Consider the following 13,301-nt stretch of genomic DNA (forward strand, 5'->3'; position numbering starts at 1 on the left):
TGATCTGCCTCACCAGGGAAGAGCGCAATGATGGTGCCAACTTGGGCCAGTGAAGCAACGTCCTCCACAACTAGACTGAAGAACAAAAGGACAGCGACTTGTCTGTTCCTCTTCCCCCACTTCCCCAGCACTGTTCCCATCCCAATTCCCCAATAAAAATCTTTTAAAAAAAGAACTTTTCTGAGATGTACAACAGGAGATTTAAGTAAATGGAGAAATATACCATGGTTCTTAGTGAGAATTCAGTTTTATTAACCCACTACAATCTATATACACTTACCAATTTCAATCAAAATCCTAACAGGATATTTCTGAACCTTACCAAGTAAATCAAACTTCATGTAAAGAAATAAAGTGATAAAAATGGCTAATTCCCCTCTCCACGCCCCACTATGTTACTATTTTAATTCAGGCTCTCTCACTTCTCCCCCAGATTATTGGACACAACTCTTCACTGAGCTCCCTGTCTGGTGTGGAAGAGGAAGTTTTCAATTTAAAACTTCAGCACACAGGCCTTTCACTGTCTCTGCTCACCTTCTCTGGCCTCTGTCTCATCAGACTCCAGCCTTTCACTCCAGTCACGTATCACTAATAGAAGTTTCTGCTGAATAAACAAGCAGTCTGGCCTTAAGTGTGGCGCAGCCCCCAGCACCTCCTCTTTCTGTAAAGCCCACCCCATTCCCCCCTCCTACTCTTCGTTGAAATCCAGTTGGAGTGCGTCTTCTTCCAGAAAGCATCCATGACTTCCCCTGGTCATAGTTACAGCCCCTACTCTACATTTTCATAGAATCTTGGGCACTGAGCTCTGAAGGTGTGCATCGCACTCTTCTATAAGCAGTAATATAACGAGTCTGCTCATTTTTACTAGAATACAGGTAGCAGATAAAACTGAGGAGATGCTGAAGTAAAGGGAGCAAGGGAAAGAGCATGAGAAAACCTACCAGGATTTTACTGGAGACCAGGAAAGGAAGGCATCTCGGTGAAAAGACTCGAGGTAATGAAGAAGCCTGCCAAAATGTCTGTTCTGGAGCTAAGGATACCATTCAGAAATTGACAACAAGCAAAAGGCCCTACCTATCTACAACTTCAATTAGTCAAAGCACCAAGCACTAAAGAGGGGAAGACAGAATAGTTTTTGCCCTTTCTGGTTCTTGCCTTCTTCTAGGGATGGGAAGACCCTAGTCCTGGCTATTGAGAAAAGAGTTCCAGCAAGAGTAAAAGAGATATAATTAGCAGAGAAAATGAAACATGCTTGCTAACCCAGATTCCAGAGCCTGAGATATTAATGGCTTAAAAGGAAGGAGAGCTTCAGGCCAAAAAAGAAGAGCAGTAAGAACCCCTTATAGTCCCCATGGCCCCCTTAAGACATGAAGGAAAGTAGAGGAATGAATGTCATCTACTCTCACCTGTCAGTACTTAACTCGAGAAAGACAATATATAGAACAATGGTGGAAAGACCTTAAAAGTATCGCGGCCAGAGGAATTACTTTGGGTAGCCATGATCCCACAAAGGTTAACATACTATGGACGCCCAACTGGGCAAGACACTAATTTCTGCCAGGGAGCACACAGCATTTACTCTAACATCTACCAGGAACCAGTTCTACCACCTTAGAAAAGGCACCACTTATGGAAACTTGGTTTTAGACATTCTCTTCACACTTACAGTGAAAGTGGGAGCAGAAAGAAGCAAATTCCTATTTTCATCTCATCTGACCCTTTATCAAAAGAGAGGAGAAAGTATACCATCTTTCCAGGCATTCAAACGCCTACTAATTCACTCGACAAATAAATGTGGGTGCGGACTGTGTGAGGCACTTGGCAGGGCCTGGGAGCACCGACATGATCCCTGGCACATACACTGTACAACCTCATGAGACGGTAACAAGAAGCAAAGATACTGCTGACGTTCTAGGACTGGAAGGAAGCTCCACGTACAGACACGGGAATACGGAGAAGGGCCGAAAAGGAAACGATACCGCAGATGAAAAGAAACCCCAAAAGTGAGAAATAGGCCACCAAAAATGAGTACTCCAAACAAAGGGAAAGCTACTACAAAGGCTAGAAGGCAAAGCAGTCTAGAACACTCTAAAGGAATAAAATTTAGAAAGGCTATTGCAGAAAATGCGTGAAGGAAATGGGTCAGGAGCAACTGTGGAAAGCCGAGGCTAAGAGGAAAACAGTGCCAGACCTGCAAGGCCTTACAAACCATGTTCTGACATTTCACTTTCACTTTAAAAACATTAAGAAGCGCCAGTGAAGTGTTTTAAGCAAATAAGTGACCTGGCCAGACTTGTATTTTTGAAAAGCTCTTGAGCTGCGGTATAAAAAGTAATCTGAAAAGAAGGCCGGATAGGAAATGGTGAAGTCCATCAGGTGCACAACAACTACAATGAAATAAAACAGAAAGCAAAAAACACAAGAAAACACTTAAGCATGATGACCAATAGTCTGGAGAAGAAGGAATAACAATGTTTAGAAAACAGCTGCCACGTCATCATACCCTGGATTAAATCAACGCCTGCGTTTGCCCTCTAGTTGCCCCCACACCCTTTATCCAGCATCATTCCCAACCCCAGACCGAACCAACCCTCCTTCCGCGGCGTCCTGACTGTAATAACCAGCAGGGTAGCCACTTGGCACACATGGCTATTACAATTAATTAAAATGAAATACATGTTCAAAGTTAGTTCCTCCAGAGCAATAGGCACGGTCCAGGTGTTCAACAGCAATGTCGGCTCGTGGCTACTGAGGAGCCAGCACAGCCACAGTGCATTTCCCTCAGTGCGAAAGGTGTGCTGCACCGCGCTGGGCTGTAGGGATCCCCAAACCTGCCATTTCACTAGGTGGGCCCACTTAAAACAACACATCTACCTGAGAAGGCACCTGGGAAGCGGGCTCACTCGCTGTCTCCGGCCCACACCTTGTTTATTAATAAGCTTCACAGTGTAGGGAGGAACCGTGGTTACAAACCACAAGACAGGCTCTGTGTTTTGGCTCACTGATCCTCAGTGCGCTCTGAAGAAATAGAAAAGCAGCAGGCATCACCCATGTTTTATAGGTGAGGATACCAAGGCACAGAAATTAACCTGCCTGAGGCTATAAAGTCAATAATGGAGTCACAAATAAAAGCTGGATTCCCTAACGCCTTGACCAGTGCCCCATTCATTAAAGTAGTCATGGCTGATTTAAGAACCCAAGGACAGAAACTATTCAGTTTCGCCTGACCCAAGCAACCATCTGCTTTATCAAACGGCTCGCTACACCCCCAGGAGGGTCATATCTGTTAGGTGTATATATGTACATGGACCTAATGTAACATGTTTGTGTGTGCGCGCGCATGTGCGTGTAACAGCAAGGGGGAAAAATACCAGAATACGTATCCCCTGAGTTTGCCCCAATTATCATATCACATTTGATGGGAAATAAAATATATTAAACACACTTACTGAAACTAACTGCATCAAAGTATAGTACATTCCCGCATTAATTTGTTTTCCAATTATGTTATATAGTTACCTATAAAACATTATAACCCAGAAGCTCTGCATTTGTAATTCTTATTTGCCTCTGTAACCAGAGGAAGCATAACTTTTTGTGGGGTTCCTTCCAAATCTACAGAAGCAATTGCGGGGGGAGGGGGGGCACACAGAGACGATACTTACATATTTATTTCAACTACCTCATTATCTGAAAAAGGGTAAAAATAATATATAAGGAAACATGACCAAGTTATAAATTAAAGATGCAAAATCCATATATAGCACTTGCTTGACACTCTACAATAACAATTTTAAAATGCAGCCACCAGCATTCACGACTGTGTCTGTGTCCTGACACTGCAAAACAGTTTACCCAGAGCTTCGCTTGATTGATATGAAAAATCTAAGAAATAATGCAACAGCCCTTGCCTAGCACCTGAGTCCTTATATTTTAACTGTTGCAATGCTAAATATGCAGAAAAAAGCAGAAAAGGACTGGAATATTTAAAACAACTCTTAAGGTATTGGGAAGCACATACAATAGTTATTTCTGTGCATCTAATTGTTTTCTTATTAATAAGCATGAATCAATCCACTGAATATAAAAACTGAATTTGTCCAGAAGGTCAAATCTTCCAAAATAAATCAGGCAACTATTTCTGAATTAAAAGAGCCGATCTCCCTCAAATACGTAAGCATCATAAAGGCAAGGGGCCTGAATGCTGATTTTCAAATCCAGGATTTCACGGTCACATCTAACTTTAGTTGTGAAAGTCAAGAGAGCCCTCAGAGCCATCGACTTGGACAATAATAAAGTCTTTACTCCACCACAAGTCTTGAGTGAGGAATACAAGTCAATGAAAAGTTTCTCCGTGGAACTACTTACATGGCGTTCCTGGCAGCGCCGTGGGAAAGCAGCAGCTTGACGATGTCCGCGTGCCCGTTCCTGACGGCATCGTGGAGCGGCGAGTCGTTCTGATACCCAGTGGTGTTCACCAACGCCTTGTGCTGCAGCAGCAACTCCACCACCTTCAGGTGCCCATGACTGCAGGCTTCATGCTGATTCAATAAAAAGAAAAGGAGTGAGAAGCGTGATGGGGAAGAGCAATGGATAGCATCATAAAGCCGCACTTTAGAAACACAAATGTGAACCTCGGTGAGTAAACCGGTTCTTACCTAAATACTCATACTGACCATGAGCTGCTGACAGAATCAAAGCCACCATTAATAATCTTGGTAATAAGATACATGTGATCTAGATCTAGACAATTCATGGTTTCATTTGAGCCTTGGGTCAAGTGCTCTTTCAGAAGAAAATGTAGCTTTAAAGCAATTACTGTTCCTAAATTACTCTTCAATAAGAAATTTAAAACAAGAAAAAAACAAAGTATTTAACCAGGTCATGCATAAAATCTGAAATTATCCAACGCTGAAGAGAATCCACTAAATCAGGTGCATAGCCTTAAGTGAACTGGTATCTTAAGATGCTTAACCATAGAGTTGGGAGGACTATGGGTGGAGCTGGGCCCCTTGTTAACTCTATAATCCTGACTTCCTGTTTATCCTCATGGTAATTTCTGGGGGAGGGATCATAATAAAGGGATTAGCCATCTTGGAACCCTGGTCTTTTGCTGCACATGCGTTACTGGGTGGAGCTCCGTGTAGGTGTGCTTTCTTGCACTGTGATGGTGGTCTTGCTTCTTGTTCTTTTCCTGAATAAACCTTTCCTTTTGTGGATTACTTGGAGAGTTATTTTTCACCAGTCAATATTTTGGGGGCTCATCCGGGATCCAGAGAACAACAGAACTCCGATGACTTCTGACCGGTGAGCAAAAAATTATGGCACCTAACTAAGCTGTTTCGGTCGATTCTTTTGCTTCCTGGCTTAGAAGCCTCGGGTGAGTTTTCTCTCCTGGATCTGAACCAACGGGCCTTGCATCTGGCACTCTCCAGACTTTATTTGGGAAATTTTTTTCCCCTTAATATTTTTGTTTTGTTTTGTTTCATTCGTTTGTTGTTGTTGTGTGTGTGAATGCTTTAAGGCCTATTTTGTTTGTCTGTACTCGTAGCAGGTTGGCTTGCTTTCTTTAGAAAGCAGGCTGTGTTTCTCTTTTTGAGACAAAAACTGATCTTTGCCTAATGTCCCTTTAGGATAAGAGGTTATTTTTACGAAATTGGTCGGTTTAGCTGATATTAGATCGTGCTGATTCAGTGACAAGTTAACAGAGTGCCATGCAACTCAGCCAATAACCGAACTCAATGCGAGTTGGTTATTTGCCTGGAACTGGCTCTGATTCGGTCTTCGGTCTAATTCGGTGATCAGACTGTTCCAGAGTGACAGTGAAGCAAACCGAAGATTCCCAGTTTGCTTGAGTTGTGAACTGATTTTGGCCCAGCGCCAGGTCAACCTGTAACTTAAACTCCCTAAGAGTTGGTTATTCGCCTGGAACTGGCTTTTGCCTTTGGCCTGATTCTCAGTGATTAGACCGTTCCAGAATGAGGTGAGCTGAAGACCTGCAGGTTATTCGAATTGTGAATTGTTTTGGGCCCAGCGTTTAAAATAGGATCTCGAATGTCCAAGCCTTCTAAAACTGTCCCTCCTACAGGGTTACCAGCTGAGTACATGTTTACAATCCGCAGAAAATTTTCGTGCACGTAATTAATTAAATAGGCAGATCTGACTAAGAGTAATCCTAGAAATCAGTGGCCACTTTGGGAACTTTTGAGATTTCCAAACTTGAATTTCTTAAAACTAAATTGGATGGTAACAGCGTTGTAACTGAGAGAGAGGAATGGAATGCATTTTTAGAGTGGTATATGGAGGCCCCCAAACAAGACTGCAAATCTAAAGTTGTTGGTTTACAAAACAGTCTCAAAGTTAACAAAAACTGTTAAAAATTCTAAAAGAGACAGAATGGCGTCTGAAACCTCGTGCTCTTTGTCTACAACACTGCCTTGCCCCTCCCCCACTGCTTCTTTGACGCCTCTTCCACCTTCGACAACATCTTGCTCTTCTTCACCTTTTCCACCTTTGACGTTATCTTGCTCTTTTTTGTCGCCTTCCCCATCTTCAACTCAAACCTCAGTCACACCTCCTTTCAAATCCCCTTCTCCCTCTTCTTTCTCAGAACTTATCAGTACTTTTCCATTTAAGATTAAACCCTCTGGAGATCCTAATAAACCCCACATTTCTTACATCCCCTGGACAAAAGCTGAGTTACGAGCCACTATAAAGGAGTTTCCCATAGTAACTGAGGATTCTAATAAGTTTTCTAAGGAATCTGATATTCCTAGTCAAGCTTATCAGCCTGGATTTTCTGATTTTTACCAGCTGATCCATATGTTGGTTGGTGAAGGCCAAGCTAAACATTGGATGAGGATTGCCAGATGGGAACATCCTGAAAGAGATTTAGAAAAGCAAACCTCCAATTATTGGGAGGAGGCCAGGGAACTTGCTCGAAAGCTGCATCAAGCAATTCCCGAGGTTTTTCCAAAGGCTGTTGATTGGAACAAAATTCACACTTGCTCACAAAGGCCTGGCAAATCTGTTCTTGACTACTATGAAAGCTTCCAGGTCATTTTTAAGGAAAATTCCAGTCTTCCTTCAGATGCTGGCCACACATGGACAGTTTTTAATTCCTTGTTTGTCAATGGGCTAAATAAGAACCTTTCCGCCCTGGTTAAGAGATCCAGGATGGGATGGGGAACTACGCCTACCCTAGAATTAGTAAATCTAATGAACTTGCCAGTACCCTAGACGGGCCGCCTAAAAGCAAGGTCTCCAAGACATCTGATTTTCAGCCGTGGCAAACGAGAAGCCTGTGGAAAACCAGAGAATGCCAACTTTTTGACACTACTGCAAGGAGTAAAGACATTGGAAAAGGGGTTGCCATAAGTTTAAGCTTACAAGACGCTCTACGTACTAACCAGTTTCTTTCAGGCTTTCCTAATTCCCCATGACAGGGCTCTGAAGAACGATACGTTTTTTTCTTTTTTTTCCAGTCCTTCCCCTTAATCATCTTGGAAAAATCAGGTTTACATATCTGAATCTATTTCCCTTTTGTCTAGGTCCTTTAAGAGATGAATATTAACATAGTTTTCTCCTTAGTTCTTCTGCCCCTACCCATTTATTAGACAGAGACTTCTTAGCGAAGTAGCGTGCTGGATTTTCTCCCTCCTGAGATTGAGGAAGCCCCTCTTGACTGCCTGACATTAACAGATTACCTTCTGACTCCTCGTGACAATTTGCAGAAAACTTCTCTGGGTAAAGCTGATTTTCTCATAGTTTACCTATGGTTCATACTTAAAGGACGAAAATGGTAAGTACTGTGCTGGTTATGCTGTTGTAACCCCTTACTAGGTACTGCTGACAAACCCCTGTGCTGCTAAAGTACAGGGAGTAGACTCTCGGATACACGTGTCGCACCTGAAGAAGGCCCCAAGCCCTGGCTGGGAAAACACACACTCTGCTGACCTGAAACTAAAGCTGTCAAAATTTAAAGCAGGTGACCCCTATGGAGCTTGAGTTCCTGGTTTATCACCTGCCACACAAGTTAGGATGCTATGTTCTAATTCTATCTTTTAACTTTGATCTGTTTAAGCTCTGCTTTAGATGCAGGTCGACAATGGATGCCAGCCGTTTCCCGATCCGTGCACTCTTCCCATGACATGACAGATGACACTGAGGGACTAGAGGCTAAATAGGCATCAAGGAATAAAAGATTAAAAACCTGAGACTAAAAGATCTGACTGTTGATCAATGATCTTTTAGAAGAAAGATAAAGTGAATGATATAGTGAGCTGGCATCTTAATATGCTTAACCATAGAGTTGGGAGGATTATGGGTGGAGCTGGGCCCCTTGTTAACTCTATAATCCTGACTTCCTGTTTATCCTCATGGTAATTTCTGGGGGAGGGATCATAAAGGGATTAGCCATCTTGGAACCCGGGTCTTTTGCTGCACGTGTGTTACCGATTGGAGCTCCGTGCAGGAGGTGAGCTTTCCGCACTGTGGTGGTGGTCTTGCTTCTTTTTCTTCTCCCGAATAAACTTTCCTTTTGTGGACTATTTTTTTTTTTCCAATCAATCTAAGCTAAGTGCTTCACTGGCATATGAGCATGTATACACAACCGCCCAATAAAGCAAATATCCTAGAGTATTTACAAGACGAACCTCTCTTGTTTGCTGAAACCACAGATTACTGCAAGGCTGGTGTCAATGATAACAGAAACAACACGGAATAAGTATTCAAGACAGCTTACTGAACAAGTGACATAACTGGTAACAATGCAGTGTTCAAAGACGTCTCAGGTGCAAATCTTTCCTTACGTCTAAATGAATTGCTGACAATGCCACTCGGCTGTATTCTAATAAATCTATGGTATATTGTACTTTTAAACACATCTATTCAATGTGTAATAGGTCAGACCACACTAAACGTCAAGAGGTTTATTTCTAGGAGAAAGGAATCCAAATTAAGCATCATGTCCTCTAAATCACTCACCAACTCCCACTGTAATTTGCCTTAGTGGCTTAAAAAAAAAAAAATTAACCTTTCTTTGAAAAGGTCAGTCAGTCCGTAGAGTCCAAACAGCAAAGACTCTGATCTAGACTAAACCCTCCTGCTTACAATTTGGCAAGGAGAACTCATTCTATACAACTTTAAACCTTTTTTTTTTTTTTTTGCACCTGCCCTAATGAGAATCTCCCAATTTATGTGAATTTCCAGCTCACAGGATAAGGGCATCCACTCATGTGTTGACATGTGTATGGCTTCATTGAAATCACATGCCTATTGTCTGATTTAGCCCACAAAGCATATATTCTCATGTATTTGTGCCATTCTGTTTCCAGGCTATTCTTCACACTGCATTTTAGTGATAATAAGCAAAGACTTTTAAAAATGAATGATGAAGCAAAGATTTCTACGTCTACATATTTGCGCTGGATAAGGAATATAAGAGAGGCTGAGACGGACCCTCGGGAAGAATCACTGCCTTGTGAGACATTCCTAATCCAGTTCCTCTGACCGCTCTTTGTTCCACAAAATGTTTGCCATGGCACGCAATGCTGCAGAATGGAGCCTGCTGTCGGCTGTGGCAGTCACCTCTCCACAAACGTGCTAACTTCCGCAACATGGTATAACTGGTTTCCTAAATCTAAAGGCAGTCACTCAAAAGGTAGCTCATCTCATGCCTGTCACAATTGAAAAGCTAGGTGGAAAAACAAAACAAAACAAAAATATGATATACAGACAACGACATAATCATAAACTGTAATAACTATAAAACATAAAGAGAATGGGAATAAAAAGCAAACACGGAAAACTACCAATGGTGTCCATCCGGCATGGTCTTTAACATTTGGGTCACTTCCATTTTGTAAGAGGTATTCCACAGAAGGTATGTCACCCTAGTAAAACAATGAAAAAATTAAAAAGAAATTAAAAATCAAGGAAAAAAAATTAAAACATTGAGATTTTATTAAAGATTCTGTTTCTACAAGATCAAATAAAACAAATATCTTATGTCTATTGCTCATGAATTAAAAAATAATAAGTTACGTATGTTTGAATTGTTCTGAGGCCATGGAAGCCATGTGGTCCATCCTTGAATACAGTGTACAAAAATCTGTTATTAGCAACCTATATCAAAATTAGCATCAAAAGATCAAATAAAGGACACAGGCAAAAGATCATCTGATCATAATGAAGTTTTTAAAGTCATCATTTCATTTGTGAAAAACATCCTTTTTGAACATACATGAAAACGATTTCTGAGTATTGTTTAAAACAAAATTAAAGCCAAGAGGTCTGCTCAGTGAAGCCAATGTTAAAACTGCCAAACACTGCTGTCTTACGGGCTGTGACCATTTATCCTCAATACATTAGATTACATTCACCTTATTTGCTCAAAGATATTTTTCTAAGCAGAAGCAAGGCTTATTTTTTCCAAAAATAGCTAACAGAGCTTTCTTTGAAAAAGGCTGAATAAAAAAAGTTACCTCTGACAAAAGTACTTCTGACAATGTTGTGTTTTGTGAAGCGCTTCTTCAAGGAGAAGGAACGCTCCTCCCACTCCCAGCCCGGATACACTTTTGAAATGAGATTTTTCCTCTACTGGCTGATCATGTAGAAGTCATTAAGTCCCCTTAATACAGTTAACATTTGCTTTTATTTGGATTGTTTTGGGCCACCTTTCAAATACTGAGTATCTTAAGATGGTAGATTAGTTTCCTAAAAAACAAATCTGCATACTCGTATGACATGTTTTTTATGTTCCTAAATTAACAAAATGACCTTAAATATTCAATGGTCTAAAAAATAAGCACTATATATGTTTCAAATCAAATACTCCAGTTCGAATAAAAAACATTTCCCTTAGTTCCTGAGGGGTGCAAATTCTACACCTCTAGTGCAAGTTAACATGTATTTAGCAACTTTTGTTCTATATTCAAGCCAGTTCCAAATAACCTCAGGAACATCTGTCAAGACACAATTTTGAGTTTTTTAAAACAATCCCATGAATGAACTGCCAAAACCACACACATTCCCAGTCTTCAACTGGAAAATAAACAAAAAAGTACACAAAAAACCCTCTTAAAAATTCCCTCATTCTAATGTTACATGCACACAAAATGGTGTCCACTTAAAAGAAGCCCATAAATAATATAAACACCACTGCGGAACAGGAGAGTCACGTGGGAACGAACAGTCACATAGGAATTGAGTGACAATTTAGAGACTAAAAGCAGGATCTCTTATAAGGCTGCTACAGTGATATTTTTCTTTCATGTCACCCCCTCATATAATCAAAGATTCCACCTCTAGACTTCCCTGAAATGTATAGCTGATTTGAAAACTGTTTGCGTTTTATACTCCATCAGCTTTCTCTTCCCTGGTACTTAAAAGTTTGTCATATTTTCATCCTACTTTAAGTAAATTTAATGCCATGCACATAAATAAAATTATGATAATTAGGATCCACAGTAACTGGGTAAGCCTGAACCAATATGAAGTTTCCAGGAAATAAATTAACTTCTGCTTCTCATTTCTTGAAATTACTTTTTTCTGTAACAGAATATTTTCTGAGTAATAAGCACTCACTTTAAGGCTCTTCACAACTTAGAAAAATAATTGAGATTTTTTTTTCTAAACCAAAGCAAGAAAAAAGAAATTATCTAAGGAAAGTATTTACCAAGGCTTATAAGAAATTATAAATGGATTTGGTATTTTAAAGTAATACCTCAAAGGCTGAAAATAAGAAAGCATGTGTGAATTTTCTTATTGTTAAACTTACATTCAAAGGAAAGATTCTTCACACCTTAGTGTACACTATAATATAAATTAACTTTCCAAAAACAAACACACACACACACACTCAAAACTCTTTTTCCTTATAATAAAGGGTAGCCCTTCCAAAATATTATTAAGAAACATCTTTATAAAAATAGCACAGGCTATTACAATCGAGTGCATCTGGAATGGAGCTCTAAAATATATTAAACACTTCCCTGGCTTCTTAGTCAGAGTTTATTGATAAACTAATTTCACAATGATTCTGACAACCTGGTCATCGTGATAGTAAGCTATGGATATTACAAAGGTGGGGAGTGACAGAGAGAAGAGGAATACTGACTCAAAGAGGTGTGCTAGAAATTGAAGTCTTGAAAATACCACAGATGCCAGTTTGCTTTTGAGTCCTTTGCTTCTTTCTCAAGAAGCCAGTATGAAGGACATGGAATCACATGACTTTACGCACAATATAACACGACTGCCTTCAAGTATAATGAATTCCAAAGTCAAACCTTGAAGGAGACTCCTCACAAGGGATTTTCTCTCCACCCAGGAAATCGTCATCACCTTTGTTATGTTAAGCACATCATGCCCTCCTTGTAAGGTGTCTTCAAAATATTACCTATTATGTCTGCATAACAAATACATCATATGACATGCCAACTTCAAGCCATTTTTGTATTTCATAATACGTTCACTGCTGTGGCATGAATTATGAGTAATCATTACCATTTAAAAAATCTGTACTAGAGAACTTTGGGAAGGTTTTTCCCAGCACCTATAAATTCTCCAGCAAAGGTGACATGGAGTAACAAATCAAAATTTTCACTATGTCTAGAGAAATGTCAAATACTAAGGTATTTTTTTCATTAAATCAGAAAAATAAACAATAAAAATGGTTACCTTAATTTCTACTTAGGCATAACGCTTTCTCATAAAATCTCTCATTTATAACACAATGTTCTCAGTCGCATTTTAACCACAGGTGACATTATATTCAAATAGAAACATGGTGAATAAAGAACTAACGGATCTCAACTGATGTTCTGGTTAAATGAGACTGTTCACAACATCCCAGGCATCATATGAATGAATATTCTGCTTGCAATTCTATAGTGAAATAAAAGTATAAATAAGGCACTGAAGAATAATCATGTGTAGAGTTTGCATTCAAATGATGCTGAATGTCCAAAAACTACTTGGCTGGGCTATACGCCCAAGATCCTGAGGGAAAAAGGTTTTGAGAATTGATAGAACACCCAGTATCTGCTGACAATATATAACAAATGTCTACATTCAGGCAGCCTGAATATTGAGGCAGTTTGGATATTTAATAAGAGCCTTCTACTGCCTAGACAAATAAGATAACAGTTGCTTTATATTAACCCCAAATGCCCACTTCCAGGAATTTATCTTAAAAGTATACCTGCTTGTGAGCTCTGAGCAACAGGGTCGCCGGTTTGATTCCCGGCCTGAGCTGAGCTGCCACTGAGCTGCTAGCAGGTGGCAGGATGGCTCAGCTAAAA

The 13,301-nt window shown here is 40.2% G+C and overlaps 1 protein-coding gene across 1 annotated transcript in view; it reads right to left on the reverse strand.

Moving 5' to 3' along the window:
- Positions 1-13,301, reverse strand: part of BARD1 (BRCA1 associated RING domain 1) — a 100,336-nt gene that overhangs the window by 44,811 nt on the left and 42,224 nt on the right. The window contains 2 exon segments of the mRNA XM_019632932.1: positions 4,369-4,541; positions 9,813-9,893. Of these exon segments, the coding sequence (XP_019488477.1) occupies positions 4,369-4,541; positions 9,813-9,893 (254 nt within the window).

Source organism: Hipposideros armiger, unplaced genomic scaffold, assembly GCF_001890085.2.
Source record: "Hipposideros armiger isolate ML-2016 unplaced genomic scaffold, ASM189008v1 scaffold_1198, whole genome shotgun sequence".
NCBI lineage: Eukaryota > Metazoa > Chordata > Mammalia > Chiroptera > Hipposideridae > Hipposideros > Hipposideros armiger.